At 48.3% G+C, this 27662-nt stretch overlaps 1 protein-coding gene across 6 annotated transcripts in view; it reads left to right on the forward strand.

Moving 5' to 3' along the window:
- LOC144933004 (thrombospondin type-1 domain-containing protein 7A-like) overlaps window positions 1-27662 on the forward strand; it is a 576967-nt gene that overhangs the window by 477791 nt on the left and 71514 nt on the right. For all 6 annotated transcript variants that reach the window (XM_078857465.1, XM_078857438.1, XM_078857456.1 and 3 more), the window contains 2 exons: window positions 391-515; window positions 21698-21851. In XM_078857465.1, the coding sequence (XP_078713591.1) occupies window positions 391-515; window positions 21698-21851 (279 nt within the window). The remainder of the gene's footprint in view (window positions 1-390; window positions 516-21697; window positions 21852-27662) is intronic.

Here is a 27662-nt window from a genome sequence, read left to right on the forward strand (position 1 = left end):
ATTTTGCCCCCCGGGCAGACCACGTCTGACATGGACATGCACGATTGAGGCTGATTTTCGACACCACGGCCTTGGCATACATTCAGCGTGGCAGCTCGCGCAGGATAGGATTGCCTGGTGGTGGCTCATGGGGACTGCGACGCCCTGAGGGGCATGCACATTATGATGATGATAAGGTCGTGTGGCTGAGGGAATGTGATTTTTTTTCATGTCGAGGGAGGTGCATTGTCTGGTTATTAATATTGTTATTTATTTTGTTATTTATTAGTGTGTTTAGTTGTGTTATTTATGCTTGTGTACCACTACTAATTATAGTATCACAGTTATCTCTGAATACCTGCCTTGCTTTTACTAATGCGGATGCGGTGCCTGCATCTTTGTCTGATGCAGATGTATGAGGCTGTGCCATGCTACAGCGACTGCGCTCTGTACACGTGGGTGTCGGACCCATGGGAGGTGTGCTCGGTCCCACTGAGCGGCATGTGTGGAGAGGGAACTCAAACGCGTACAGTCAGGTACGTTTCCTTTGTATGTGTGAGACAAAGCCATGCTGAGTGGGCCAAGGGAGCCAAGTGACCATTGAGCACAGAGTTTTATTTTCTCACCTGTATCTTACCTATATTTGTGTAATGGCTAGTGATCTGGACTGGCAATCCAGAAGTTACCAGTTAAATTTACAGGCGGGGCAGTTGAAACAATGAGTATTTCTTAAATCCTTCCACCTTTGTCAAACAAGATGTGTGGCCAGCATGCAAGAGTAGGCCAAACTACTCACATTATCAAGTAATTAGAGGGCTGCACCTTTACCTCTTTAACCAATTAGTATAATGCTATTGTGCTATTGAAGTGATGCCATAAGATAAATAAACTTTTATTTTGGTATTACATGGCAGGGTATGGGCCAGGAAGACGACTCTACTGAACTACTTCTGAATAAGATTGAACAGCCTCGCGTGTGAAATACTGGAAAACGCTCATATATCTCATTCCTGTCCTCTAACGAGTGTAGGTCACATGTCACTTATTCAACACTGAATATTCAAAGTGTAATGAGGGAGCGCCATCCAGGGGATACCAGAGGGTAATGAGTATGGGCACGATGATGTCATCGGGATCCAATCCTAAGGGGGGATATGATCGGGCCGGTGAGGCGTTCGGGAACCCTCGAGGAGGTTCCCTGAGGGGGTGTGGCCAGAGGCGGGGCTTAGTTCCGCCGAGGGAGATATAAGGGAGATTGGGGGGAAGGTTCGGGGTCGGTGTGGAAGCCTGGGTTCCGGACGGCGGCGCTGCCCTTCTCCTTGCCACGGGCCACATGGCGGATCTTCCCTCGAAGCTCGCCTCTGCTTCCACCATGCCGTTAGCCAGCGGCGAGGCCGAGAGAGTGGAGTGAGCCTCGCGGGAATGCTGAGAGAGAGAGAGGCGCCTCGTCCACGGGTTGGGAGAGTGAAACCATTGGGAGGGGAAGCGAAGCTGTGCTGTACCATTGTGAATAAAGAAGCGCCCAACAAGTATCGTCGTGGAAATACTTTATTACAAAAGTAAGCTCAAGCTACATGTGATCAAAGATCAAAGTAAAGTCAAAGTATATCCCAGTTGAATTGAGCAATGAGGTGATAATTCCCTCTACCAGTAGCCCTGAAAAGGTATCGGCAGCTACACATTTCCGACGTGGCCAATGGTACCTGGGGGCAGTGGAGCCAAGCCCTGTTGCCCGCAACCTACACGTGTCCGGGTGCGCGGAGGCCCCACATTGGCTATTTGGCGCGAATTTGAATTTTCCCTCACTGCCTCCCGTGCTTCCGTCAATTTCTGGATATTGAAGCGCATGTGGTCCGAAATCTGAAATTTAGATTTGTTAGATGTGACCCAGAGCTGCACATCAACGGGTGGGTCGACATCCCTGCTATACATTAAAAAGAACGGCGAACAGCCAGTTGTCGCGTGAGGGGCCATCTGGTAAATACCAATCAAGTTGCGACTTGCTAACTTGATGGCACAGCATGGAGGTCAATGTCCTGTGCAGATGTTCCACCATGCCATATGTCTGGGGATGGTATGGCAACGTATTAATTTTCTTCGTACCCAACAGGACGCATACCTCCCGTAGCAAGGTGGAATAAAATTTTTCCCTTGGTCGGTCAATAGACGTTCAGGTGCACCCTTGTCCAGGACATAGCCGTGGAGAAAGGCGTCGGTGATGGCCGCCGCCGACTGGTTGGGGAGCGGCCAGGCCACAGGCCAGCGTGAAAAATATTCCACCCCAACCAAGTACATATTGCCCCGGGGGGTGGCGGGAAAGGGACCAAGGATGTCCAAAGCGAAGAGCTCATTAATGCGGGACACCTGGCTGCTGACATTTGGGCTACGCCCATTTCAAACCCTTATAAACAGTTTTCCTTGGAAGCTAACCCCCCTTTTTCTGAAGATGACCGCTTGCGTTGCGATCGAAACGTCGTAGTTTTGTGTTATTTTAGATTATTTTCTTTGAAACTATCTACGTGACTTTACCGAAAGACCTAAGCATATACTTGTCCACCCTGGTCAGTGCAGGTTGCTAAAATAGTACTCAGGACTGATCAGACATTTCTGGCCACGAACTGATCACTCGGTTTCATAGCACAGCATGCTAACCACTGCACTACCGATTCACCCAAAACAACCTCAAAGTTGCATAAAATTGTAGTTTAAAAGCACAAGAAGAGTATCTGCATGGTTACTCAAGTCGACCTTGCAGCAGATAATCTGTATATCGCCTAGATGAGAAAAAGAAAATAGATTTATTGATTGGCACGAGTCCTGAGCCACCAAGTCCAAATGTGCCTAGTGGCTTCATAAAGGTTTCACCGGGTCGAGTGTGAGGGGAGCTGGCCTAGATCTACAACCCAGGGCAATGCTTGCCTTGCGGGGATTGGGGCTCATGCGGCACTTGCAAGAGCAATGCAGCTTTATCCAAACTGCTGCGTGTGCAGCGGGTGATTATGTCAGTTCTCGGGATTCAGATCTCACTGCAGGATACAGTTCGTCATTACGACATAGATGCACGAATTCAGGAAAGCGCTCAGAAACCTGTTTTTAATCTAAGCAACTTTAATATTACTTACTCTAACATCAAACTCTTATCATCAGAATACCGATAACAGTACCCATGCAAATATACATACTCATCAATCCGTACGAGATGATCATAAAAGCATCAATGGTCAAATCTCACGTTGACGTGGTTAAACCATAACAATAGGCAACACCTCAAAATGGCAATATTCGCACAGAATGTGTTCTCATCAAATGCGTATTAAATAGTTAGAAAACGTCAACGATTGGATCTCACAATCACGTATAAAAAAATAGGCTGTCTCATGGAAACGCGACCATGCACAATTCCCTTGTTATGGGGTGTGAGGCATGCAAGCTGATATTTTTCTTGGCCCACAACCTGTGCAAGGTACAGTGAAAAATAGTGAGTGAGTGTAAAGTTAATGTTTATCCTTTCTGAACAATACCTCAAGTCCCACAACGATGTGTAGAGTGGTGGGCTTGGTCCACACTTGTCGTGCTATCGCCCTGCTAATTGCTGCTCCTTCGCACTGTTGTCTGTGCATTATGCTCGATCCACGCTGGAGGGTGCTCGGGGCTCCCGAGTTAGCACGCTCGTGGTCAGCCGTGAGCAGTTGCGCTGCACGTTTGCACGGCAGGCTCGATCTGCAGTTGGAGTACTCTGTGGTCACGCTGCTCCGTATTCCTTGTCAGCAGCTGCCTGCTTCGTGCGATCACCTTTGGTGCCCCCTCCTCCCTCGGAAGGTTTCCTGCTGTGCGCTGCTCATCAAAACTCTTATCATCAGAGTATCAGTCCCTTGACCAACATAACTTTTCCAGCCTATAGCTTGGACAGCATTTCATGCACACTCGATATTGCTTTATAACTAAAATCTCCACTTAACTTCTCGAACGTCTTAGCTGATCACAGTATTATATGAAAATGCATTCGCACACCTCTTAGCTTCTCACAACTTTAATTTAGTACAGTACATATTCTCGAAGTCCTTGACTCTGCAAGCAACTCAAAACATAAGGAAAAACGTAGAATAAAACTTTAAGTGATACTCAGTCTGTCACCGCATAACTGAACACTTAGCGACACAGAGCCTTTGCCTCTGCAAAACTCAACACTTGGCACTTCATGGTTGATTTCGAGGACCATGCCCCAGAGTTTGCCTCAGCAAGACTCCCTTCTCTGGTTGTTCACGAGGACCATAGCCCGGAGTTTGCCTCTGCAAGACTGACTTGTATGATTTTCGGTGCTGTTTACAAAGGGTTTCTAGCTCATGTGGTTAATTACCTATGGTACATTATGGCCCAACATCCTCCTCTCATCTTTGCAAATGTAGTGCATCCATAGGTTCAGCCTGAGTTCATCCCTGGTTCTGGCTCCACAGACATCCTGGCGCCTGATGAGGTTATGAGCGCAGTTTGATTGGGACAAGAGCGCACAAGCGTGGTCACCACATCTACGCCTCTATATAAGGAACGAAACAGTTAGACTTCTCCACAAATCTGGCTGTCACCTGATGAAACTGGTTATAATTACTGGCAAAATGTCGTACTCAGATTGCAAATGTTGTGGCTTGGCTCTCCAACACACCGGTATGCTGTACTAGTGACGAATTAGCATGTTCTTTTTACGTGACAACCCTTACCAGATGGCTGTGTCGTGTGGTGGTGGGTTTTAACGACACATTTATATATTTACGTGATCTAACCCAAAAAACCTCTTATGAATCAACCTCCAGATGCCGAGTCTCTTTGGCCTTGTTGTCTCAAGGCAGGCGTTCATAGGCCTCCATTACTGTGTTTTTTAGAACGCGCTAAATCCAGGTATATGAAAAAAAGATAACTATTACATTAAAAATAGACAATATCACTGTTAATATTATTTTTTGGAAATGGCATATATACAACACTAAGAGGAGGGAATGTGTGTACATTTCGGTCTCGAGCAACAATACTGTGTGTTGAGGTGCCGTGTTTACCGTTACAGAGCGATATTTTACCACAACTATCATGATAATCATCAGCAGTAATTATCCCTCATAAGCTTGCAATGTAACAATCCATCTAGCTGCGTGCACATTAACTGATCTTTTTAGTGCACCATCTCCATGATGGACATCCTTTCGTGTGTGTCCCCTCCTTCGGATGCCACTGTCGTTAGTTGCAACCATGGGCCAAAATCTTTTCTTTTCACAAATCCTGCCAAAGTCCTCTTACTCTCCTTACCAGTCAATATGACGTCTCTAATTTGCACATGCGCTCTCATGTATTCATATTTTTGTTTCTCACTCTAATTATACTGGTCTACAAACTTTTAGACGTCGTCTGCTTCAGAGATGAAATGTGCTGTTTATTATGGATGTTACGTGCTGAATTCAAATATGACAATTAAAACAACTGATTGGCTACTGTTCCCAAGATATTAAAAATTTTACATTTTACGTCTATGTATATTGTATAGATAGTAGAGTTTTACTCATAAATTGTAAACCTAGGTCTTTTCATGTGTGTATGGTTGCTTTACATGATGACATGTCACCTGTTCTGTTCATGTAACACTTAAAAAATCAGCCAAAGGGTTATATAAATTAAATGTATTTTGAAACAAAAGGCAAAAAACTCGAATGCATATAGAAGTACATACTTTAGTCCTTACTCAGTGTCTACTCGGCGCTCATTGGCTTATCTCTTGTATTCATTAAATGGAGCATTTCTTGTCACTGTCCAGCAATAGTCTGCAAGCATTGATGGGCACCATTTGCCCTGATAGCGTTTCTCGATTGTTGCAATGTCCTGGTGAAATCGCTCGCCATGCTCGTCGCTCACTGCTCCACTAAAGATATATTTTAAATAGTGCAAAAAATGTATCTTCAGTAAGATGTTGAAACCAAGGCTTTTGTATGCCTTGAGGTTGCCGAGAATTTGTTGCCACTAACTGAAAGGCGTTCCATGCCGTCTTTTCCTTGCCACGCAGTGCACTGTCAAATGCATCATCTCGAAGAAGTTCATGAATCTGAGGACCAACAAAGACATCTTCCTTTATCTTAGCTTCACTTAACCTTGGAAATTTTCCAAGGAGGTACTTGAAAGCTGCTCGTGTTTTGTCCATGGCTTTGACAAAGTTGTATAAGGGTGGTAACAAAATCTTCCTTTATTCAACAAGTGGTGGATGCTGAACACTTCTCCTCCCAGGCTCTAATGACTGTTGGAGTGGCCAATCTATCTTGATGTAGTGGGAATCACTCGCACGACGATCCCATTCACACAGAAAACAGCAGTACTTTGTGTATCCAGTCTACAGACCAAACAAGAGAGCAACAACCTTCAAATCGCCTTCAAAGTTGCCACTGATGTTGGTTATAGTTTATCCACCTCAAAAGTTGTTTCATGTTGTCATAGGTTTCCTTCATATGACTGCATGACCAACTGGAATTGATGGCAAAACATTGCCATTATGCAGCAAAATAGCATAAAACTCATCTTCGATTAATCAATGAACAGTCTCCACTCATCTGGATCATGAACGATGTTAAGGGCTGCTATCACACCATCGATGTTATTGTAGGCTACAAGATCACCTTCCATGAAGAATAATGGGACAAGATCCTTTTGACGGTCACGGAACATGGAAACCCGAACATCACGTGCCAGATTCCACTGCTGCAGTCTGGAGCCCAACAGGTCTGCCTTACTCTTGGTAGTTCTAAATCCCTGACAAGGTCTTTCAGTTCACCTTGTGTTATGAGGTGTGGTTCAGAGGAGAAGGATGGGAGAAAATCTGGGTCATGTGACCTTGATGGTTCAGGACCAGAAGTTTAATCCTCTTCCTCGTCTGACTCAAGTAATAATTATTCTCGTGCATCAGGAACCGACAGTCCTACATGGGGTACTGGGCGTATAGCTGATGGAATGTTTGGATAATGCACAGTCCACTTTTTCTTCTTTGATATGCCTTTCCCAAATGGAGGTGCCATGCAGAAGTAACAATTGCTGATATGATCTGTTGACTCTCTCCAAATCATTGGCACTGCAAAAAGCATATATTTCCTTTTCCTGTTCAACAACTGGCGAAGATTTGTTGCACAAGTGTTGCAGCATATGTGTGAGGCCCACATCTTGTCCAGGATCTCCAATTTTGCAGCCAAAATATAGGTGATAGGCTTAACCATAGTGGTTATATTGCGCTTTTGTGATGCAAAAGTCACTTCACCACAAACATAGCAGAAGTTATCTGCTTTGTTCACACAAGTACGTGGCATCTCTACTCACTTTGGCTAAGCAGAAATGTGTCCTTTTGCAAAATCAAACACTGACAAATAAGAGAGCACGACACTGCATGATTTCTAGAGCTGATATAGGGCAATTTGTTCAGCAGAGGGATGTAAGCCTAGTTATGATTGCCATCATCCATGACTTCTAGGAATAACGTGATGCAATTGATATCATGTATGGCATAAAACCAGGTTCAGATTGCATAATTCATTGTTTTGCTCAAAAATAAAGTACCCTCCAAAACCAGTCATAGATTTATTCATAGATCCAGTCAAAGATGTATTTTAGTAATTTCTGGTTTAAATTGAGATCCCTTCCCTTTATAACTCACTTATCCTCCGCCATTCCCAAGTCAAGGGTCGTATATACTGACCCAGTATCATATCTTGAAAACTAGAGCCAATCAACAATTGTAAGCATAATTTTTATTCTCATTGACCCAGAATGAGTAAAGTTGGACTACATTTATTTCAGAAGCATTTTGGCTGCAGACCAGTGTTGCAAATGTGCACTTGTCCATGCTTCTATACACACTTTTCAGCCCTTCCATTTTATTTGTAATTTTCCACAATTTTTATCCATGTGTAGCGACTGACTCAGAGACACTAAGAGTAGGAGGCACTCTGTTTATTAACACGGCCTGACAGTAACACTTAGTAACTACGGTTCCCAGTCAGGACAGCTGTTAGACTGCCTGACTGGCGACGCCGAAAAGGTGAAGATGGAGACTCCAGCAGCACGACGGGATCCCACTCCAAACGACAGCTTCGAGGTCCCCTCTGAGGGCCCCTCTTATACTGTCAGCATGGCCTGGCCCCGCCACTGGCCATTGCGCCTTTCTGGAACCTACTAGTGGGTTCTCGGTGTGCCCCTTCCATGATCCTTCCCCTAGATCCCTCTCTGGTCTATCACCTGGCCTGCTGTCAATCAGGGCTGTTGTAAGCTGCAGACCCCCTTCCCTGCCAGCAGCTAGCGCTATGCTGCTACGTGACTGATTATATGTCACTACATCACCCCCCCCACCCCCCCCCCCCCCCACATAAAAAAAAAATCAGCCATCCCGGCTGACATCACTCACCCTCGTAGCAGAGGGAGATGCATGAAGTGACTGTGGCGGCCGGGTGTCTGATGCATTGCGACTTGCCTGTGGGCCCGGGGAAGCAGAGATCGGCGGGGCGGAGGAAGACAAAGGTGAGGACAACGATCCAGGGCCGGTACGGCATCCCTTGACGATGTGGCCCAGCTGGCCACACTTAAAACAAGTGACCGGGGACCTCCACATTGGAAGGGTGGTCCTGCCTCGTTGTTCTCGCTCCCACTACGCTATTCCTCCCGCGCGGGCTCCGGACAAATGAAGCGCAGGCTCGCTCCAGCTCCTGATGCTTCAGCTCGTCCTCATCCTCTGGGAATCCCACACAGGCGGCCACCGCAGGCCACTTCTGCAAGTTGACATGGGCCTGGATGCAGCGGGCTACCTTCAGAGACGATAAGTCATCCTCTTCCATGGCAGGCAGAGAGATGCCCAGCTCCTAGGCCAGCGACAGCAATTTCTCCAGCACTTGAGAGTCCAGCGCCGTCTGCTCTATCCACGGATATGCAGCGTGGCCCAATAACAGCAACGCACTGTGGAAAACAAGAGGCGTCTTGGTCTCCCCCCAGATCGAAAATAGCTGCCATCTAGGTGCATGCCTGAGGCAGCGTCGCTCGATCCGCTGCAGGGATGGCCTCGAATGCCACCAAGGAGTCGTCATCCAAAGTGGTGGACAGTGCCTCCTCATCGGACCATCCCGCGAGGGTGCAAGCAGTGGCAAAACGGCGCTGGAAAGCTGTCCAGTTGCCCCCCGTAGCCACGAATTATTTGACAAAAGGCAGTCGATTTTGAAGAGAAGGCACCTCCAGACGAGGCGCCGACGGTAACTCGAATTTGGCGTGAAGCGTTTCCCCCCGGGGTGGCAAAATGGTGGGCAATTTTGACGCCACCCACGTGGGATGGAGCTCCACCATTTCCCGCGCTTGCACGGTGGCGACGGTTGAGCTGCCGACCTGCTGCCCCCGTGCTGCAGCATCCTCGGCAGGCGGTGCAGACCCGAGCTGGACAACCAGCTCTGCTACGAAGGAGAGCAAGCCCGTGAGACATGTGGCGAGCTCGCACCACCCCTCTCCAACTGCCGGCAGCGAGTTGTCGATGTCCCTCCCTTGCTGCTCCTCAGGGATTGCCGCTTCGGGCCTTATCTCTGGAGTCCTCAATTCTGGGGCAATTGGGGGGATCACATCCCCATCGTCCTCCTCACCCGAGGACACAATCGGTGGAATCTTCCTCTTGGCCAACTTGGACATGACGACTAAATTTATTTAACACTTCTGACGCCCAATGTAGTGACTGACTCAGCTGGCTCTTTATTTCATAATTTTTGTGTTACATAAACTGAGGTGTTATCTGGTCATTGTATTTAATGGATTTATATTTATTGTTATACTGACTATGTAATCAGTAAATCTCAGATAGTAAATGTTTCTACATTTGTGTACTTAGCCTTTATTTCTCCAATCCATTTGTTGGGAAAAGATGTCTAGGTGAATCACATTGGTGAAAGCGTGTTTCCCCTCGCATGTACTTGTCCCTCTCTTCATGCCAACCCAGTGGAGCTGTTCCATCTAACCTATATAATTCATTTTTTGTCTGTCTGTCTGTCCGTCCGTCTGTCCATCTGCGTACGCTCCCTTCCGGGGGATGTAGCTCTCGGACCGTGGGGTTCGCCGAGATTAAATTTTGCAGGTGGGCACGCCCCCGGCCCCGCGGTAAACTTAGGCATTTCGGATTTTTCGTTTCTAAACTTTAAATCGGACCGATTATCTATTTAGTGCGATTTCTCTTTATTTATTTATTTACTATTGCCGACCAGCACGTAACGAAGCACGCCGTTGCGCATGAGTGAAGGCGGTTGCCCCTGGCAACGGGCGATTGGCCCATGGCAACGGTTAGCAACGCCGCTTCGAGGTGGACGCCATTTTTAATTCACGTTAAAAATATGCGCACGCATTAACACGCGACGCTGAGGTAAATTCATCAAAGTTTCACGTCCTCTTCACTCCCCCCCCACCCCAATGTGTGCAATTACTATCATAGGGTCGGTAGATAATAAAATGATAGCGATTAGACAGTATTATTGTAGCGCGGGGGGGGGGGGGGGGGTGACGGCCACAGCACCCAGCCTCAGCCGGGTGGGCAATCTAGGCGAGGCCGGAGGCTCTGCACGGTACTAGGCCTCGACGCCCCACACGTCTTAGGCGACGACTTTGTGGTATAAACTCGATATACCCAGCGTTGCCCGGGGGGAAAATACATTTAAAATCTTCTGAAAACTTTAAAACATAACATACCAATGAAAATACAACTGTGTAATTTAAAATCTAAAACCGACCGTGCCAAGAATCGATTCTCTGAATCGCGCAAAGGAATCGAAGGTTGTAGATTCATTTAGAATCGCCCTGTTCCCGTTTTAATTTGGAGCTTTTGTGACTGCAGGAATTATTCTTTGGTTCTTTCGGTAAAGTGACGTATAAAGATAAATTAATACATTAAATAATAGCATACTACGACGTTTCGATTGCAACACAAGCAATCATCATCAGGTATAAAAGAAATAGCAACAAAAATCTAACCAGAAAACTATAGACAGACATTTGGTAAAAAATGTTTTTAATATTTACATTTTTGATATTTGACAACTTTTTTTATTTAAATAAATAAATCTCTTTAAGCTTTCGCTCCAGCTTCTTCACATTTGCACTCTCAGTACGGGCGATATTCAATGAGATTATGTTTACTCTCACACTCTCAGACTCACCACTCGCTCTCTCAGACTCACACACACACTCTCAGACTCACACACACACATACACTCACACTCTCAGACTCACACACAGACTCACTCTCACACTCAGACTCACACACACATACACTCACTCTCACACACTCAGACTCACACACACACACATACACTCACTCTCACACTCTCAGACTCACACATTCACACTTTCAGACTCACACACACTCAGACTCACACTCTCAGACTCGCACACACTCGCGGTGGTGTTCGGTGGGGGGGATTGCATGAGTGGGCGTGTTTACCTTCCCCCCACCCTCCCCGATATCGTCAACCAATCGCGCCATGGGAACGTGGAATTTCCACCACCAGCTGATCACGGCTGTAACAGCACGTCTGCGCAGTATCGCCGCATGATCAATCGAGCAGAAAGTCATTTCCACTCACATTCTCTTGACTCTACATTCCAGAGGGTGAGTGGTGAGCGTGAGTGGTGAGCGTGACTGGTGAGTGGTGAGGGTGAGTGGTGAGAGTGGTGAGGGTGAGTAGTGAGCGTGAGTGGTGGGGGTGAGTGGTGAGGGTGAGTAGTGATTGGTGAGGGTGTGATTGGTGAGGATGAGTGGTGAGTAGTGAGGGTGAGTGGTGAGGGTGAGTGGTGAGGGTGAGTGGCGGTTGTGAGTGGTGATTAGTGAGGGGTGAGGGTGAGTGGTGAGCGTGAGTGGTGAGTGGTGAGGGTGAGTGGTGAGGGTCAGTGGTGAGGGTGAGTGGTGAGCGGTGAGGGTGTGATTGATGAGGATGAGTGATGAGAGTGAGTGGTGAGGGTGAGTGGTGAGGGTGAGTGGCGGTTGTGAGTGGTGATTAGTGAGTGGTGAGGGTGAGTGGTAATGGTCAGTGGTGAGCGTGAGTAGTGAGGGTGAGTGGTGAGCGTGAGTGGTGAGGGTGAGTGGTGATTGGTGAGGGTGTGATTGGTGAGGATGAGTGGTGAGTAGTGAGGGTGAGTGGTGAGGGTGAGTGGCGGTTGTGAGTGGCGGTTGTGAGTGGTGATTAGTGAGGGGTGAGTGGTGAGGGTGAGCGTGAGTGGTGAGGGTGAGCAGTGAGGGTGAGTGGTGATTGGTGAGGGTGTGATTGGTGAGGATGAGTGGTGAGGGTGAGTGGTAAGGGTGAGTGGTGAGCGGTGAGGGTGAGTGGTTGTTGTGAGGGTGAGTGGTGAGTGGTGAGGATGAGGGGTGAGAGATTGGTTAGTGGTGAGGGTGAGTGGTGAGGGTGAGTGGTAAGGGTGAATGGTGAGCGGTGAGGGTGAGGGGTGAGAGATTGGTTAGTGGTGAGGGTGAGTGGTGAGGGTGAGTGGTAAGGGTGAATGGTGAGCGGTGAGGGTGAGTGGTTGTTGTGAGGGTGAGTGGTGAGTGGTGAGGATGAGGGGTGAGAGATTGGTTAGTGGTGAGGGTGAGTGGTGAGGGTGAGTGGTAAGGTTGAGTGGTGATGTTGAGTGGTGAGGGTTAGTGGAGAGTGGTGAGGGTGAGTGGTGATTGGTCAGTGGTGATTGGTGAGGATGAGTGGTGAGTAGTGCGGGTGAGTGGTGAGGGTGAATGGTGGTTGTGACGGTGAGTGGTGAGTGGTGAGGGTGAGTGGTGAGGCTGAATGGTGAGGGTTAGTGGTGAGGGTGAATGGTGAGGGTGAGTGGTGAGGGTGAGTGGTGAGGGTGAATGGTGAGGGTGAGTGGTGAGGGTGAGTGGCGGTTGTGAATGGTGATTAGTGAGGGATGAGTGGTGAGGGTGAGCGTGAGTGGTGAGGGTGAGTGGTGAGCGGTGAGGGTGAGCAGTGAGGGTGAGTGGTGATTGGTGAGGGTGTGATTGATGAGGATGAGTGGTGAGTGGTGAGGGCGAGTGGTTGTTGTGAGGGTGAGTGGTGAGGGTGTGATTGGTGAGGATGAGTGGTGAGTAGTGAGGGTGAGTGGTGAGGGTGAGTGGCGTTGTGAGTGGCGGTTGTGAGTGGTGATTAGTGAGTGGTCAGGGTGAGTGGTGAGGGTGAGTGGTGAGCGTGAATGGTGAGTGGTGAGGGTGAGCGGTGAGGGTGAGCGGTGAGCGTGAGTGGTGTACACTTGGCGACACGTAAGCAAGTTTTTTTAAAAATGGGAATAGGGTGAGTGGTGAGTGGTGAGGGTGAGTGGCGGTTGTGAGTGGTGATTAGTTAGGGGTGAGTGGTGAGGGTGAGCGTGAGTGGTGAGTGGTGAGGGTGAGTGGTGAGGGTGAGCGGTGAGGGTGAGCAGTGAGGGTGAGTGGTGATTGGTGAGGGTGTGATTGATGAGGATGAGTGGTGAGGGTGAGTGGTTGTTGTGAGGATGAGTGGTGAGGGTGAGTGGTGAGGGTGAGTGGTGAGGGTGAGTGGCGGTTGTGAGTGGTGATTAGTGAGTGGTGAGGGTGAGTGGTGAGCGTGAGTGGTGAGTGGTGAGGGTGAGCGGTGATTGGTGAGGGTGTTATTGGTGAGGATGAGTGGTGAGGGTGAGTGGTGGTTGTGAGTGGTGATTAGTGAGGGGTGAGTGGTGAGGGTGAGCGTGAGTGGTGAGTGGTGAGGTTGAGTGGTGAGGGTGAGCGGTGACGGTGAGCAGTGAGGGTGAGCAGTGAGGGTGAGTGGTGATTGGTGAGGGGGTGATTGGTGAGGATGAGTGGTGAGTGGTGAGGGTGCGTGGTAAGCGTGAGTGGTGAGCGGTGAGGGTGAGTGGTTGTTGAGAGGGTGAGTGGTGAGGGTGAATTGTGAGGGTGAGTGGTGAGAGTGAGTGGTGAGGGTGAGTGGCGGTTGTGAGTGGTGATTAGTGAGTGGTGACGGTGAGTGGCGAGGGTGACTGGTGAGGGAGAGTGGTGAGGGTGAGTGGTGAGTGTGGTGAGTGGTGAGGGTGAGTGGTTGTTGTGAGGGTGAGTGGTGAGGGTGAGTGGTAAGGTTGAGTGGTTATGTTGAGTGGTGAGGGTTAGTGGAGAGTGGTGAGGGTGAGTGGTGAGTAGTGCGGGTGAGTGGTGAGGGTGAGTGGTGAGGGGTGAGAGATTGGTTAGTGGTGAGGGTGAGTGGTGAGGGTGAGTCGTAAGGTTGAGTGGTGAGGGTTAGTGGAGAGTGGTGAGGGTGAGTGGTGAGTAGTGCGGGTGAGTGGTGAGGGTGAGTGGTGGTTTTGACGGTGAGTGGTGAGTGGTGAGGGTGAGTGGTGAGGCTGAATGGTGAGTTGAATGGTGAGAGTGAGTGGTGAGGGAGAGTGGGGAGCGTGAGTGATGAGGGTGAGTGGTGAATAGTGAGTAGTGAGGGTGAGTGGTGAGGGGTGAGTGGTGGGGATGAGTGGTGAGGGTCAGTGGTGAAGGTGAGTGGTGAGGGTGAGTGGTGAGGGTGATTGGTGAGGGTGAGTGGTGAGGGTGAATGGTGAGGGTGAGTGGTGAGGGTGAGTGGCGGTTGTGAATGGTGATTAGTGAGGGGTGAGTGGTGAGGGTGAGCGTGAGTGCTGAGGGTGAGTGGTGAGCGGTGAGGGTGAGCAGTGAGGGTGAGTGGTGATTGGTTAGGGTGTGATTGATGAGGATGAGTGGTGAGGGTGAGTGGTTGTTGTGAGGATGAGTGGTGAGGGTGAGTGGTGAGGGTGAGTGGTGAGGGTGAGTGGTGAGGGTGAGTGGCGGTTGTGAGTGGTGATTAGTGAGTGGTGAGGGTGAGTGGTGAGCGTGAGTGGTGAGTGGTGAGGGTGAGCGGTGATTGGTGAGGGTGTTATTGGTGAGGATGAGTGGTGAGGGTGAGTGGTGGTTGTGAGTGGTGATTAGTGAGGGGTGAGTGGTGAGGGTGAGCGTGAGTGGTGAGGTTGAGTGGTGAGGGTGAGCGGTGACGGTGAGCAGTGAGGGTGAGCAGTGAGGGTGAGTGGTGATTGGTGAGGGGGTGATTGGTGAGGATGAGTGGTGAGTGGTGAGGGTGCGTGGTAAGTGTGAGTGGTGAGCGGTGAGGGTGAGTGGTTGTTGAGAGGGTGAGTGGTGAGGGTGAGTTGTGAGGGTGAGTGGTGAGAGTGAGTGGTGAGGGTGAGTGGCGGTTGTGAGTGGTGATTAGTGAGTGGTGACAGTGAGTGGCGAGGGTGACTGGTGAGGGAGAGTGGTGAGGGTGAGTGGTGAGTGTGGTGAGTGGTGAGGGTGAGTGGTTGTTGTGAGGGTGAGTGGTGAGGGTGAGTGGTAAGGTTGAGTGGTGATGTTGAGTGGTGAGGGTTAGTGGAGAGTGGTGAGGGTGAGTGGTGAGTAGTGCGGGTGAGTGGTGAGGGTGAGTGGTGAGGGGTGAGAGATTGGTTAGTGGTGAGGGTGAGTGGTGAGGGTGAGTCGTAAGGTTGAGTGGTGAGGGTTAGTGGAGAGTGGTGAGGGTGAGTGGTGAGTAGTGCGGGTGAGTGGTGAGGGTGAGTGGTGGTTTTGACGGTGAGTGGTGAGTGGTGAGGGTGAGTGGTGAGGCTGAATGGTGAGTTGAATGGTGAGAGTGAGTGGTGAGGGAGAGTGGGGAGGGTGAGTGATGAGGGTGAGTGGTGAATAGTGAGTAGTGAGGGTAAGTGGTGATGGTGAGTAGTAAGGGTGAGTGGTTAGGGGTGATTAGTGAGGGGTGAGTGGTGAGGGTGAGCGTGAGTGCTGAGGGTGAGTGGTGAGGGTGAGCAGTGAGGGTGAGTGGTGATTGGTTAGGGTGTGATTGATGAGGATGAGTGGTGAGGGTGAATGGTTGTTGTGAGGGTGAGTGGTGAGTGGTGATTAGTGAGTGGTGAGGGTGAGTGGTAATGGTGAGTGGTGAGCATGAGTGGTGAGGGTGAGTGGTGAGCGTGAGTGGTGAGGGTGAGTGGTGATTGGTGAGGGTGTGATTGGTGAGGGTGAGTGGTGAGGGTGAGTGGCGGTTGTGAGTGGCGGTTGTGAGTGGTGATTAGTGAGTGGTGAGGGTGAGTGGTGAGCGTGAGTGGTGAGTGGTGAGCGGTGATTGGTGAGGGTGTGATTGGTGAGGATGAGTGGTGAGTGGTGAGGATGAGTGGTGAGGGTGAGTGGTGGTTGTGAGTGGTGATTAGTGAGGGGTGAGTGGTGAGGGTGAGCGTGAGTGGTGAGTGGTGAGGGTGAGCGGTGACGGTGAGCAGTGAGGGTGAGCAGTGAGGGTGAGTGGTGATTGGTGAGGGTGTGATTGTTGAGGATGAGTGGTGAGTGGTGAGGGTGCGTGGTAAAGGTGAGTGGTGAGCGGTGAGGGTGAGTGGGTGTTGTGAGGGTGAGTGGTGAGGGTGAGTGGTGAGAGTGAGTGGTGAGGATGAGTGGTGAGGGTGAGTGGTGGTTGTGAGTGGTGATTAGTGAGTGGTGAGGGTGAGTGGCGAGGGTGACTGGTGAGGCAGAGTGGTGAGTGATGAGTGGTGAGGGTGAGTAGTGAGTGGTGAGCGTGAGTGGTGGGGGTGAGTGGTGATTGGTGAGGGTGTGATTGGTGAGGATGAGTGGTGATTAGTGAGGGTGAGTGGTGAGGGTGATGGTGAGTGGCGGTTGTGAGTGGTGATTAGTGAGGGGTGAGTGGTGAGGGTGAGCGTGAGTGGTGAGTGGTGAGGGTGAGTGGTGAGGGTGAGTGGTGAGCTGTGAGGGTGAGCAGTGAGGGTGAGTGGTGATTGGTGAGGGTGTGATTGATGAGGATGAGTGGTGAGGGTGAGTGGTTGTTGTGAGGGTGAGTGGTGAGGGTGAGTGGTGAGGGTGAGTGGTGAGGGTGAGTGGTGGTTGTGAGTGGTAATTAGTGAGGGGTGAGTGGTGAGCGTGAGCGTGAGTGGTGAGTGCTGAGATTGAGTGGTGAGGGTGAGCGGTGACGATGAGCAGTGAGGGTGAGCAGTGAGGGTGAGTGGTGATTGGTGAGGGTGTGATTGGTGAGGATGAGTGGTGAGTGGTGAGGGTGAGTGGTAAGGGTGAGTGGTGAGCGGTGAGGGTGAGTGGTTGTTGTGAGGGTGAGTGGTGAGGGTGAGTGGTGAGAGTGAGTGGTGAGGGTGAGTGGTGAGGGTGAGTGGCGGTTGTGAGTGGTGATTAGTGAGTGGCGAGGGTGAATGGTAATGGTTAGTGGTGAGTGGTGAGCGTGAGTGGTGAGCGTGAGTGGTGAGTGGTGAGGGTGAGTGCTGAGCGGTGAGGGTGAGCAGTGAGGGTGAGCAGTGAGGGTGAGGGGTGATTGGTGAGGGTGTGATTGGTGAGGATGAGTGGTGAGGGTTAGTGGTGAGGGTGAGTGGTGAGCGGTGAGGGTGAGTGGTTGTTGTGAGGGTGAGTGGTGAGAGTGAGTGGTTAGGGTGAGTGGTGAGGGTGAGTGGCTTTTGTGATTGGTGATTAGTGAGTGGTGAGGGTGAGTGGCGAGGGTGAGTTGTGAGCGTGAGTGGTGAGTGGTGAGGGTGAGTGGTGAGTGTGAGTGGTGAGGGTGTGGTGAGGGTGAGTTGTGAGTGTTGAGTGATGAGTGGTGAGGGTGAGGGGTGAGAGAGTGGTTAGTGGTGAGTGGTGAGGGTGATTGGTGAGGCTGAATGGTGAGTTCAATGGTGAGAGTGAGTGGTGAGGGAGAGTGGGGAGTGGTGAGGGTGAGTGGTGAGGGTGAGTGGTGAGGGAGATTGGTGAGGGTTAGTGGAGAGGGTGAGTGGTGAGGGTGAGTGGTGAGCGGTGAGGGTGAGTGGTTGTTGTGAGAGTGAGGGTGAGTGGTGAGGGTGAATGGTGAGAATGAGTGGTGAGGTTGAGTGGTTAGGGTGAGTGGTGAGGGTGAGTTGCGGTTGTGAGTGGTGATTAGTGAGTGGTGAGGGTGAGTGGTGATGGTGAGTGGTGACCGTGAGTGGTGAGGGTGAGTGGTGAGCGTGAGGGTGAGTGGTGAGGGTGAGTGGTGAGTGATGAGTGTTGAGGGTTAGTGGAGAGTGGTGAGGTTGAGTGGTGAGCGTGAGTGGTGAGGGTGAGTGGTGAGGGTGAGTGGTGAGGGTTAGTGGAGAGTGGTGAGGGTGAGTGGTGAATGGTCAGTGGTGATTGGTTAGGATGAGTGGTGAGTGGTGAGGGTGATTGGTGAGGCTGAATGGTGAGTTCAATGGTGAGAGTGAGTGGTGAGGGAGAGTGGGGAGTGGTGAGGGTGAGTGGTGAGGGTGAGTGGTGAGGGAGATTGGTGAGGGTTAGTGGAGAGGGTGAGTGGTGAGGGTGAGTGGTGAGCAGTGAGGGTGAGTGGTTGTTGTGAGGGTGAGGGTGAGTGGTGAGGGTGAATGGTGAGAATGAGTGGTGAGGTTGAGTGGTTAGGGTGAGTGGTGAGGGTGAGTTGCGGTTGTGAGTGGTGATTAGTGAGTGGTGAGGGTGAGTGGTGATGGTGAGTGGTGAGCGTGAGTGGTGAGGGTGAGTGGTGAGCGTGAGGGTGAGTGGTGAGGGTGAGTGGTGAGTGATGAGTGTTGAGGGTTAGTGGAGAGTGGTGAGGTTGAGTGGTGAGCGTGAGTGGTGAGGGTGAGTGGTGAGGGTGAGTGGTGAGGGTTAGTGGAGAGTGGTGAGGGTGAGTGGTGAATGGTCAGTGGTGATTGGTTAGGATGAGTGGTGAGTAGTGAGGGTGAGTGGTGAGGGTGAGTGGTGGTTGTTACGGTGAGTGGTGAGGGTGAGTGGTGAGGTTGGGTAGTGAGGCTGAATGGTGAGTTGAATGGTGAGAGTGAGTGGTGAGGGTGAGTGGTGATTGGTCAGTGGTGATTGGTGAGGATGAGTGGTGGTTGTGACGGTGAGTGGTGAGTGGTGAGGGTGAGTGGTGAGGTTGAGTGGTGAGGCTGAATAGTGAGTTGAATGGTGAGAGTGAGTGGTGAGGGTGAGTGGTGAGTGGTGAGGGTGAGTGGTGAGTGGTAAGGGTGAGTGGTGAGGGTGAATGGTGAGGGTGAGTGGTGAGAGTGAGTGGTGAGGGAGATTGGTGAGTGGTGAGTTGTGAGGGTGAATGTTGAGGGTAAGTGGTGAGTAGTGAGTGTGAGTGGTGAGGATGAGTGGTGAGGGTGAGCATGTGAGTGGTGAATGGTGAGGGTGAGTGGTGAGTACAGTCAATATGCACTGCTGTAATCATAGCAGGTACCACCACCACAGTATGTACTGCTCTCATCAGAGCAGGTACCACCACCACCACCTCAGTATGTACTGATGTCATCATCGCAGGTACCACCACACTCAGTATGTACTGCTGTCATCATAGCAAGTTCCACCACCACAATATGTACTCCTCTCATCATAGCAGATACCACCACAATATGCATTGCTGTAATCATAGCAGGTACCACCACAGCAGTATGCACTGCTGTAATCATAGTATCTACCACCACAGTCAGTATGCACTGCTGTAATCATAGCAGGTTAGTGGTGAGGGTGAGTGGTGAGTGGTGAGGGTTAGTGGTGAGGGGTGATTGGTGAGGGTGAGTGGTGAGGGTGAGTGGTGAGCGTGAGTGGTGAATGGTGAGGGTGAGTGGTGAGGGTGAGTGGTGATGGTGAGTAGTGAGGGTGAGTGGTGATGGTGAGTAGTGAGGGTGAGTGGTTAGGGGTGAGTGGTGGGGATGAGTGGTGAGGGTGAGTGGTGAGGGTCAGTGGTGAAGGTGAGTGGTGAAGGTGAGTAGTGAGTTGTGAGGATGAGTGGTGAGTGGTGAGGGTGATTAGTGAGTAGTGAGGATGAGTGGTGAGTGGTGAGGGTGATTAGTGAGTAGTGAGGGTGAGTGGTTAGGGTGAGGGTGAGTGGAGACAGAGAGAGTGAGTGGTGAGCGTGAGTGGTATTGTCAAAGTCCACCGGGCTTTGACAATACCTTAGTATCTGTATATATATGTAAGGTTATTAAGAAATATATTTTTCACCCGGGCAACGCCGGGTACTTCTGCTAGTTAAATATATTTACTTTTGCCATTTTTATACTTTTATATATATACATATAATTTTGGCCTCAGTTTGTGAGGGCTTGGATGACTACAACAATGTGTGCATGTCTGCATCAGTTAATTTAAATGGTATCGTATACTGTACCATTGTATCAAACACCATTATGTTGCATTGTATTGATTCACTCATCACTTAAATACGCGCACAAAATATACCTCTTGGGCACAGGCCTGGTATATGTATTATATCATTTTGTGTGCATTCATGCTCGCGAGTTTGTGATTTCGAGTTTAATAACAATAATATAAATTATTTTATACACCCCGAAAAACATTTGACTGAGCATCGCTACTTTTCTTTAGCATAGACCAGTTTGGGATTCTCGGCCAAGTATTTTACACTGTTGGAGGAAAACAGATTATTCAGAGATAAATACGCATTTTAATGCAAAAAAATCGTATGATAGGTCTACAGCTTACTTGCAGTACTGCATTCTGATGGCCTCCGTGTACTCTGCAGGTTTGAAATTATTACCCACATGAAAGTGATCAACAACCATTCCTCCAGGCCTGCATCAACTATGTCAGTTATGTATGTGTTTATGTCGCTCATGCAGCTGCAATGGCTGCCTTGGGTACCTTGTCATATGTAAGATGCACCTGCCATTCTTCCACTCCAGTGGTGGGTGTACACCCAAGACGTCATTCAAACCCATAGTGGCCTGGTCTCAGCTAGCTGATGAAAGTTGCAAGCAAGAATTCCTTTATCGCTTGCAGTTGGGGTTGGCATCGTCCCCCACTCCTCCTGATGTCGAGGGGAAATGGGCAAGGTTTAGAAATGTGGCTCATGCAGCTGCGATGGCTGCCTTGGGTACACAGTCCAGACCTCCCCAGAGACCCTGGCTGACAGAGTAGGTGTTCAGCATCCCACATCAGAGAATGAGGAGGCTTACCGCAGCCTTCGCTCAGATGTTCGGAGAGACGTGAGACACTGCAAAAATGGGTGGTGGTCGCGAGTTGCTGAGGAGATGGAATCTGCCTAAGTGGCCCTCGATCACAAATCACTCTTTAATGCCATCAAAAAAGTAACCTGCAGCGCCACACCTATTACCATTATTAGGGGAAAGAACAGTGATCCAATCTCCAACCCCCAGGAACAGGTTCACAGATTTGCTGAGCATTTCTGTGAGTTCCTGGGGGAGGGGAAATCCCTCAGCCTGGAAAACAACATGGCACAAAGTGGGGATGACCCTGCTGAGGCTGCAGTGCCTGAAATATTGGAAGTAATAGTCACCCCCTGTGAGTTGCTGGATGAGGTTCCATCTGTTGAGCAACTACTGAAGGCAATCCAGAGTCTGAGACCAGGAACGGCAGTGATGATCTCCCAAGCGAAATTTTGAGGGAGGGTGGCGCTTCTGCACAGACATTGTAGGGGATAATGTTACTTTGTGGTCTCTTTCAATCATGTAATGTGTAATAATTTAACACATTTGGCAAGTTTGTGGATGCTAAATATCCCATGACAATTACACTCATGGGATATTTAGCATCCAATGTGAAGCAGATGGAGCATATGTATGACTAAAACGCATACAGTAATTTTTAGGGCGGCCGCAGGCCACAAATCGCGAACCTCTACAGCAAGAGGCAATGTCAAACGTCACCAGCACTTGGTCGGGTTGTAATTGTTGTAATTGTGTGTGTGTGTGTGCGCACACACTGCAGGTGTGAGGTACAGGGTGTGGAGGGCCCGGGCACACCTGTGGAGGAAGTGTGGTGCGACCCCACGGAGAGACCCCAGGATGCACGAGCGTGTGTGCTGCAGTGCCCTGGAGCGTGTGTCATGTCTGAGTGGGGGCCCTGGACCAGGTGCCCACAGGTAACCAACTTAATGGCCCAAATATTGTCCCTCTGTTTTCCCTCCACTCCTTCAACCCCACAACCTCTACTTTCCCCAAACCTAACCCAATTTTACTCCACTCGCATCCCTCACTGTCCTCACTTCCCACGTATAAAAGCACAGAAGTTACGTTGAAAACATCTCGCCTTAATAACTTGTAGATAAAGGTACAACCTTGAAATTGCTTACATACGCAACTGCTGCTGAGAGGGCCTCCATTTGAGAGAACTCGAGAGCCCCTTCCAAGAGGGAATTTGGCCTACTCTTCAACGCTCACCAAACATTTTGGAAACGGTCGGATTACCCACACCTCACCCCACCACACACGACCTGCAGGTCAACTGGTGTGTACCCATTTATACTGTGGGGTCGACAGAGATGGAGGAAATTTTTTTTTTTATCAGCGTGGTGCCGGAAGAAGGAACCATTGACCTCTGGATTGCAAGTCCAGTATACTAACCATTACCCCATTGCAGCATCCCTCCTTATTTTCTTGGTTATTTGTTGATAGACTGTAATAATTACCAGTTACAATGATGGTACTCTGGTTCTTTCGATAAAGTCACGTAACCAAATGAGCAGAAAAAACCCTTCCTTGCCATATCTGTCCCTTGACATTTAAAAAACGTATTTTTTACACATTCCATCAGCCACAAAGTCTTCTGAGAGGGCATAATTTTGGCAGTATCTGTTCAATAAGCAAACTCAGGACTGGTTTTGCATTCGTTGTTTCATCAGCATAGCAAGGCTTCATTGTACCAATGCTAGTGAACTCTTATAAATGGGGCCTAGTTTAATGCAGAACTATAAAAGCACAATACAAAATAATCATGTGCATTGTTGTAGAGAATATAAGAAAAACATAAGCAGACAACAAACCTCATTCCCATTATATGTCCCTGTACGTAAAGAGATACATTGGCTACCCAAGCATTTAAAAAGCAGATACAGAAGGGAAAAAAGCAGTGCATTCATTACAAAAATATGTATTTTTTTGTGCAGTGCATTCATTACAATGTTTTTTTCCCCACCTGATGATGAACGCTTGTGTTGCGCCAGAAACATCGTGATTTATTTATTTTTATTTTTATACCTACGTGACTTTACCCAAAGAACCAAAGAGTATGGATTCCTGTAGTCACGAAAGCTTCAAATCAAGATAGAACACGTAGGCTTTCGCGACCAATATCATCCATAATATAGGTTTTTGGGGATAGATCCCATAAATATATACATGTGTCGTTAAACCCACCACCACTAAACACAGCCATTTAGTAAGGTTTGTCACGTAATCAGAACATGCCAATTCGTTACGAGTACAGCAACTTGTCATCTTGTTACAAGGTTTAGAAGGTAGGTGTTTCTCAACTCGTAGATTTATTCTGTCTCTCATAGTAGTGCATGGGTTTTGTCTGGGCACAAATATTTACAAAAGAAATTGGTCGAACATCCCAAGATGCATTTTCACAGCTTATTAAAGAAAATACTTAAAAAGTAAATTGCAGTATAAATACAAAGGAATGTGGGTAAACAAAATTTAGATGAAAATAATAGGCTAGTTTTTGGCATCAAACTCATACGAATTCATTATTAGAGTTATTTTTTACACTAAACGCATGTATAATCCATTTCGATTGTGCATTGAATAGATACAAATTATTAAAAGGAATAATGGTGAGGAATAATATTATGAAAACCTACACGGAGCTGAATTTTTCGGAATTTGTACATGTTGAAAATGAGGTAACTGAATTTTTATTTCAATCTTAAGCACCATCACCATAGTGATTCCAGTTTTATCGGGGCAATAATTAGCATATCCATTATTCTGTTTTGTGTGTTTGCATTAAAGTCACAAACTTTTGGACAGAAAAAAATATATTGTTGACAGATTAAAGACCATCTGATTCACGATTTTAGTGGTAACATAGTCACAGTGTATGTGTAATGATTTGACACACTTCTCCTAAGATGGCACTTTATTGAAGACACATTCACTTGACACAGGCAGAGACCCCACTGCAACAGCCCAGAGTCTCCCTTATATACCAACTGAGGTCACGCCCCACTTCCCCGAACCTTCTCGCTGACTCTGGACGCTCGCTCAACCGGCAGACTCTACCAGTCTACCGTCCTCTTCTGCCACTTGATCATGCTCCTAGTCTCGTCGCACTCACAACTGATACCCCTGTCATTACATCCCGTGGCCACTAGTCCACTCACACCGCATAGAGGCTCTACTGTCATTACAGATGTATGAAAAGTCCAAGGAAGAAGGGTGAGAGATGGTGCGATTTGCTATTCGAATGCGGCCCAGTTTACAAATTCCCCAAGCTCTGCATTATACACTTTGTCTTAATACCACCTCTAAAATCATGTAATATGCAACCAGGGTGTGCGTGCATACATCGGCCACAATATATCTTCCTAAATGTTGATATTAACTGTGCTATTAGTACATGATACTTTATCTATATGAATAAATATGCACGTAAAATAAAAGGAGGAATAAGCTGCCACTATCCAATTAAATCTAAGGGGGCGAGCTACTCTGTTAACTGTCCTTGGAAATAACACATTAATTACTCATCTATCTGCTCGTATTAATAAGACATATTCACTCATGCGTACTCTTTGTGCTGTGATTTGATCCTGCGCTTCAAACTTATGAATACGAAGACAACTCCAATGCGAATCACAGGAGGCATTTAGCCTCATCCCCCACAATGCTTCCAACACTCACTTCACTGCAGCTGCAAAGTTCTTGAATAGATGTCAGACACAATGACTACTCACTGGATGCCTCAACGAATATGGCATCATGCTAGGATGATATATTCCATGAATAATGTCCTTTGTTTATCCAGTAAAAGCCTCACTGAATCTTGAGATCCTTTTTCAGTAGGGTCCTGCATTGAAATGTTTGACCAGTACCATTATGCAATTGAAATGACCATATTTAAATATAAATGGTTTCTATGGCGTGGAGTGTTTTTTATGAACGTACAATTACTAGTTCATCACAGCAATCCAATGGATTCTCGTATGCACTCAGCCCGGCTTATTGCAGTGCGCCGGCAGCTGCTGCCAATTTTTCCGGTCTTATGTAAGGGTCAGCTCAAAAAGTTTTGTCTTACAGCTTTTCTATGAGAAAAACGCAGGAAACTTTAAAAAAATCCAAGGTCATTAACACATTCCTGCGGAGGGAGCTGGTAGGAACGTTAGGTTGCTCAGTCAATGGCCAGGGTCAACGGCGGCGTGGTGTATTCCGCAAATATGGCCGACTGTGAGGTCGGGCACAAGCCGGTGTGAGTAAAAGTTAAACGTACGGGGTGACCAGCCCCTCCCCACCCAGCCCCACCCCTCCCACCCCCCACCCAGCCCCACCCTCCCCACCCAGCCCCTCCCCACCCTCCCCACCCAGCAGCTCCCCACCCTCCCCACCCAGCCCCTCCCCACCCTCCCCTCCCCACCCAGCCCCACAATCCCCACCCAGCCCCTCCCCACCCAGCCCCTCCCTGCACGACGGACGGACACAATAATCCCCTCTGGATTGGTGTAACCAGGAGGTTCCTACCAGTATTATTTAATTTACTATGGTGCCCTTTACTAAGTGGGGTATATAAGCATTTTGTTGCTACGCAAACTCATTTAGTAATCCCCCCCAACGCCCATTCAAAAGTCAACTCATCCTTGCCTGCATGACAAGTATATGTTACTGTGCCTTGGTTTTTTGGATTTCTCTCTCATTTTCTTGGGATTGTCACAGTTTCTTGGTTTTTTCCCAAATGTTTTTAGTAGGGGCCTTACTGATTTGAAATCGTTGTGGTTGATATGCAGGTATTAACGTTTTGCCGTTATATGAGCACGTCACTTTTACTGAATGAACGTTGTGATGGACTAAAGATACATTCCAAGCTTCCCCATAGCACTTTTTTTTATATTGTTCTGCAACAACAAATCAATTTATGCATCTATGATATAAATAGATATCTCACTCTTAAAGGATATATTGTCAGCTTATTTGGAACACTTTACATGAAGTTCTAAATGTGATTCAATTAAACTTATAATGACACGCTGTGCATACAGTTAATTTGCTTGTCCATTAAATGCAGTAACAGGCTGGAGAAACAAATATATAAATAACCCCTCGCTGCATTATAGTACTTTGGTTGAAAAGCGGGTGCAAGTTTTGACTGTGGAAAGGTTTTATGGGTAGCTGTGACCAATGAAAGATGTGTGTAGCCACGGTACCTCCAAACAATAAACCTGGCAAGAATTTGTTCAGCCCAAATCCTTACATCCACGCCATTGTGAGATGCTGTCTGTGTGTGTAGGTTGAGGAGGCAGTAGACATAAGTGGTTGCCTCGCAAGAAAAACTGGTGCTTTAAAAAATATCCACTGCATCTCATTAGTAGCCCAATCCTATCCACCCTTCCCCCACGCCTCCCATGAGTTTCTGTATGCCCCCCCCCACCCCTTAAACAAGGTAAAGCTGCCCTAACCTCAGACCTGGTTGTCCCCTTTTCCCCTTATGTGGACTTGGCGCACCCATCAATATACCCATCACAGTTCCCTGTGAGCCACAAAACCAATAGCAATTGGCAGTAGCAGTACTTTTCAGAGAAGCAGTCTTTTTTTACCAACAGCACCTTCCTATGGTATCTGGGATTGATAAAATGCCCCCTGGTCACACATTCAAATATAATATTTCAAAGTAAAGACCAATTAAGAAATAATGCTCACGAAAACATATTAATGCTCAAACGACAAATGGAGGATGAACGAGGCGGGTTGTGTGGCCTCCTTTTTTTTCTCAGTGCCAGTGGCAGTTGACGGTGACACACAACCGCACCACGCACTGTTATGGATTTTAGGCTCAACTGACACAGAGGAGGTCGCCACGCTCGGTGTTTGTATAACTTGCGAATGGCGTTGCTTATGGCAAGGGTCATCTGGATTTTATCACCGCATGCAAATCGCGGTTTCAATAGTATATATATGTAGAAGCCATATACAGTGTAAAAATAAAGTCACCTCATTTAACCTGGATATACTCTTGGTGCAGTTGGTGTTAGAGAATACCTATTAAGGCTGGAACAGCACACGTTCTGTATTGTATGATGATAACATAAAGGGCATGGATTCCAGGTAAGCTGCAAATTATCATGTCAACATGACACTTGTTTACATTTTTTATTTGTCGCCTGTTCCATTGAAATAATCAGCGAGAGACGCTCAGCATAACCTTTTAAAGCGACCATTGCGTGACCCTGTGCAAAGGAAACAGTTGAATACCAGAAGATATTCTTGCAGTCTTAGCTGCACGTCATGTGGCCCCCCTCCACCAAGACTAGATGGTGCTTTTTCACATGCTCTATGATTGTAGAATTTGGATTGGATTGTTTGAGGCGATATGTTAATTACCTCACCTGGTATACAGGAGGTCGTGGGTTAGATCCAGACCCTAACACCTGTATATTTTAAGTTTGCATGTCTCTTTCCCCATGGTCGCGTGGGTTTTTCTCCAGGTTTTCTGTTTTTTCCATCCAAATTTATAAACATGCGCTTAGAGCTGCTCTAAATTTCCACGTGATAAGCCACTTCGTTGAGCTATCATTTGTGGCCAGGTCACTTCTGAAAAAGAGCTATATAGCTCGGTGGGCCTGGTAAAATTAAACATTGTTTATAGTTGTATAGGAGTTTATAGTTCTCATCGCTGTAATATGCAGAATTAAGTTAGAACAAAAAAATGTGAATTGTCTCTGTGCAGGCAGGGGTGGCCT

Source organism: Lampetra fluviatilis, chromosome 1 (assembly GCF_964198595.1).
Source record: "Lampetra fluviatilis chromosome 1, kcLamFluv1.1, whole genome shotgun sequence".
Lineage (NCBI taxonomy): Eukaryota > Metazoa > Chordata > Hyperoartia > Petromyzontiformes > Petromyzontidae > Lampetra > Lampetra fluviatilis.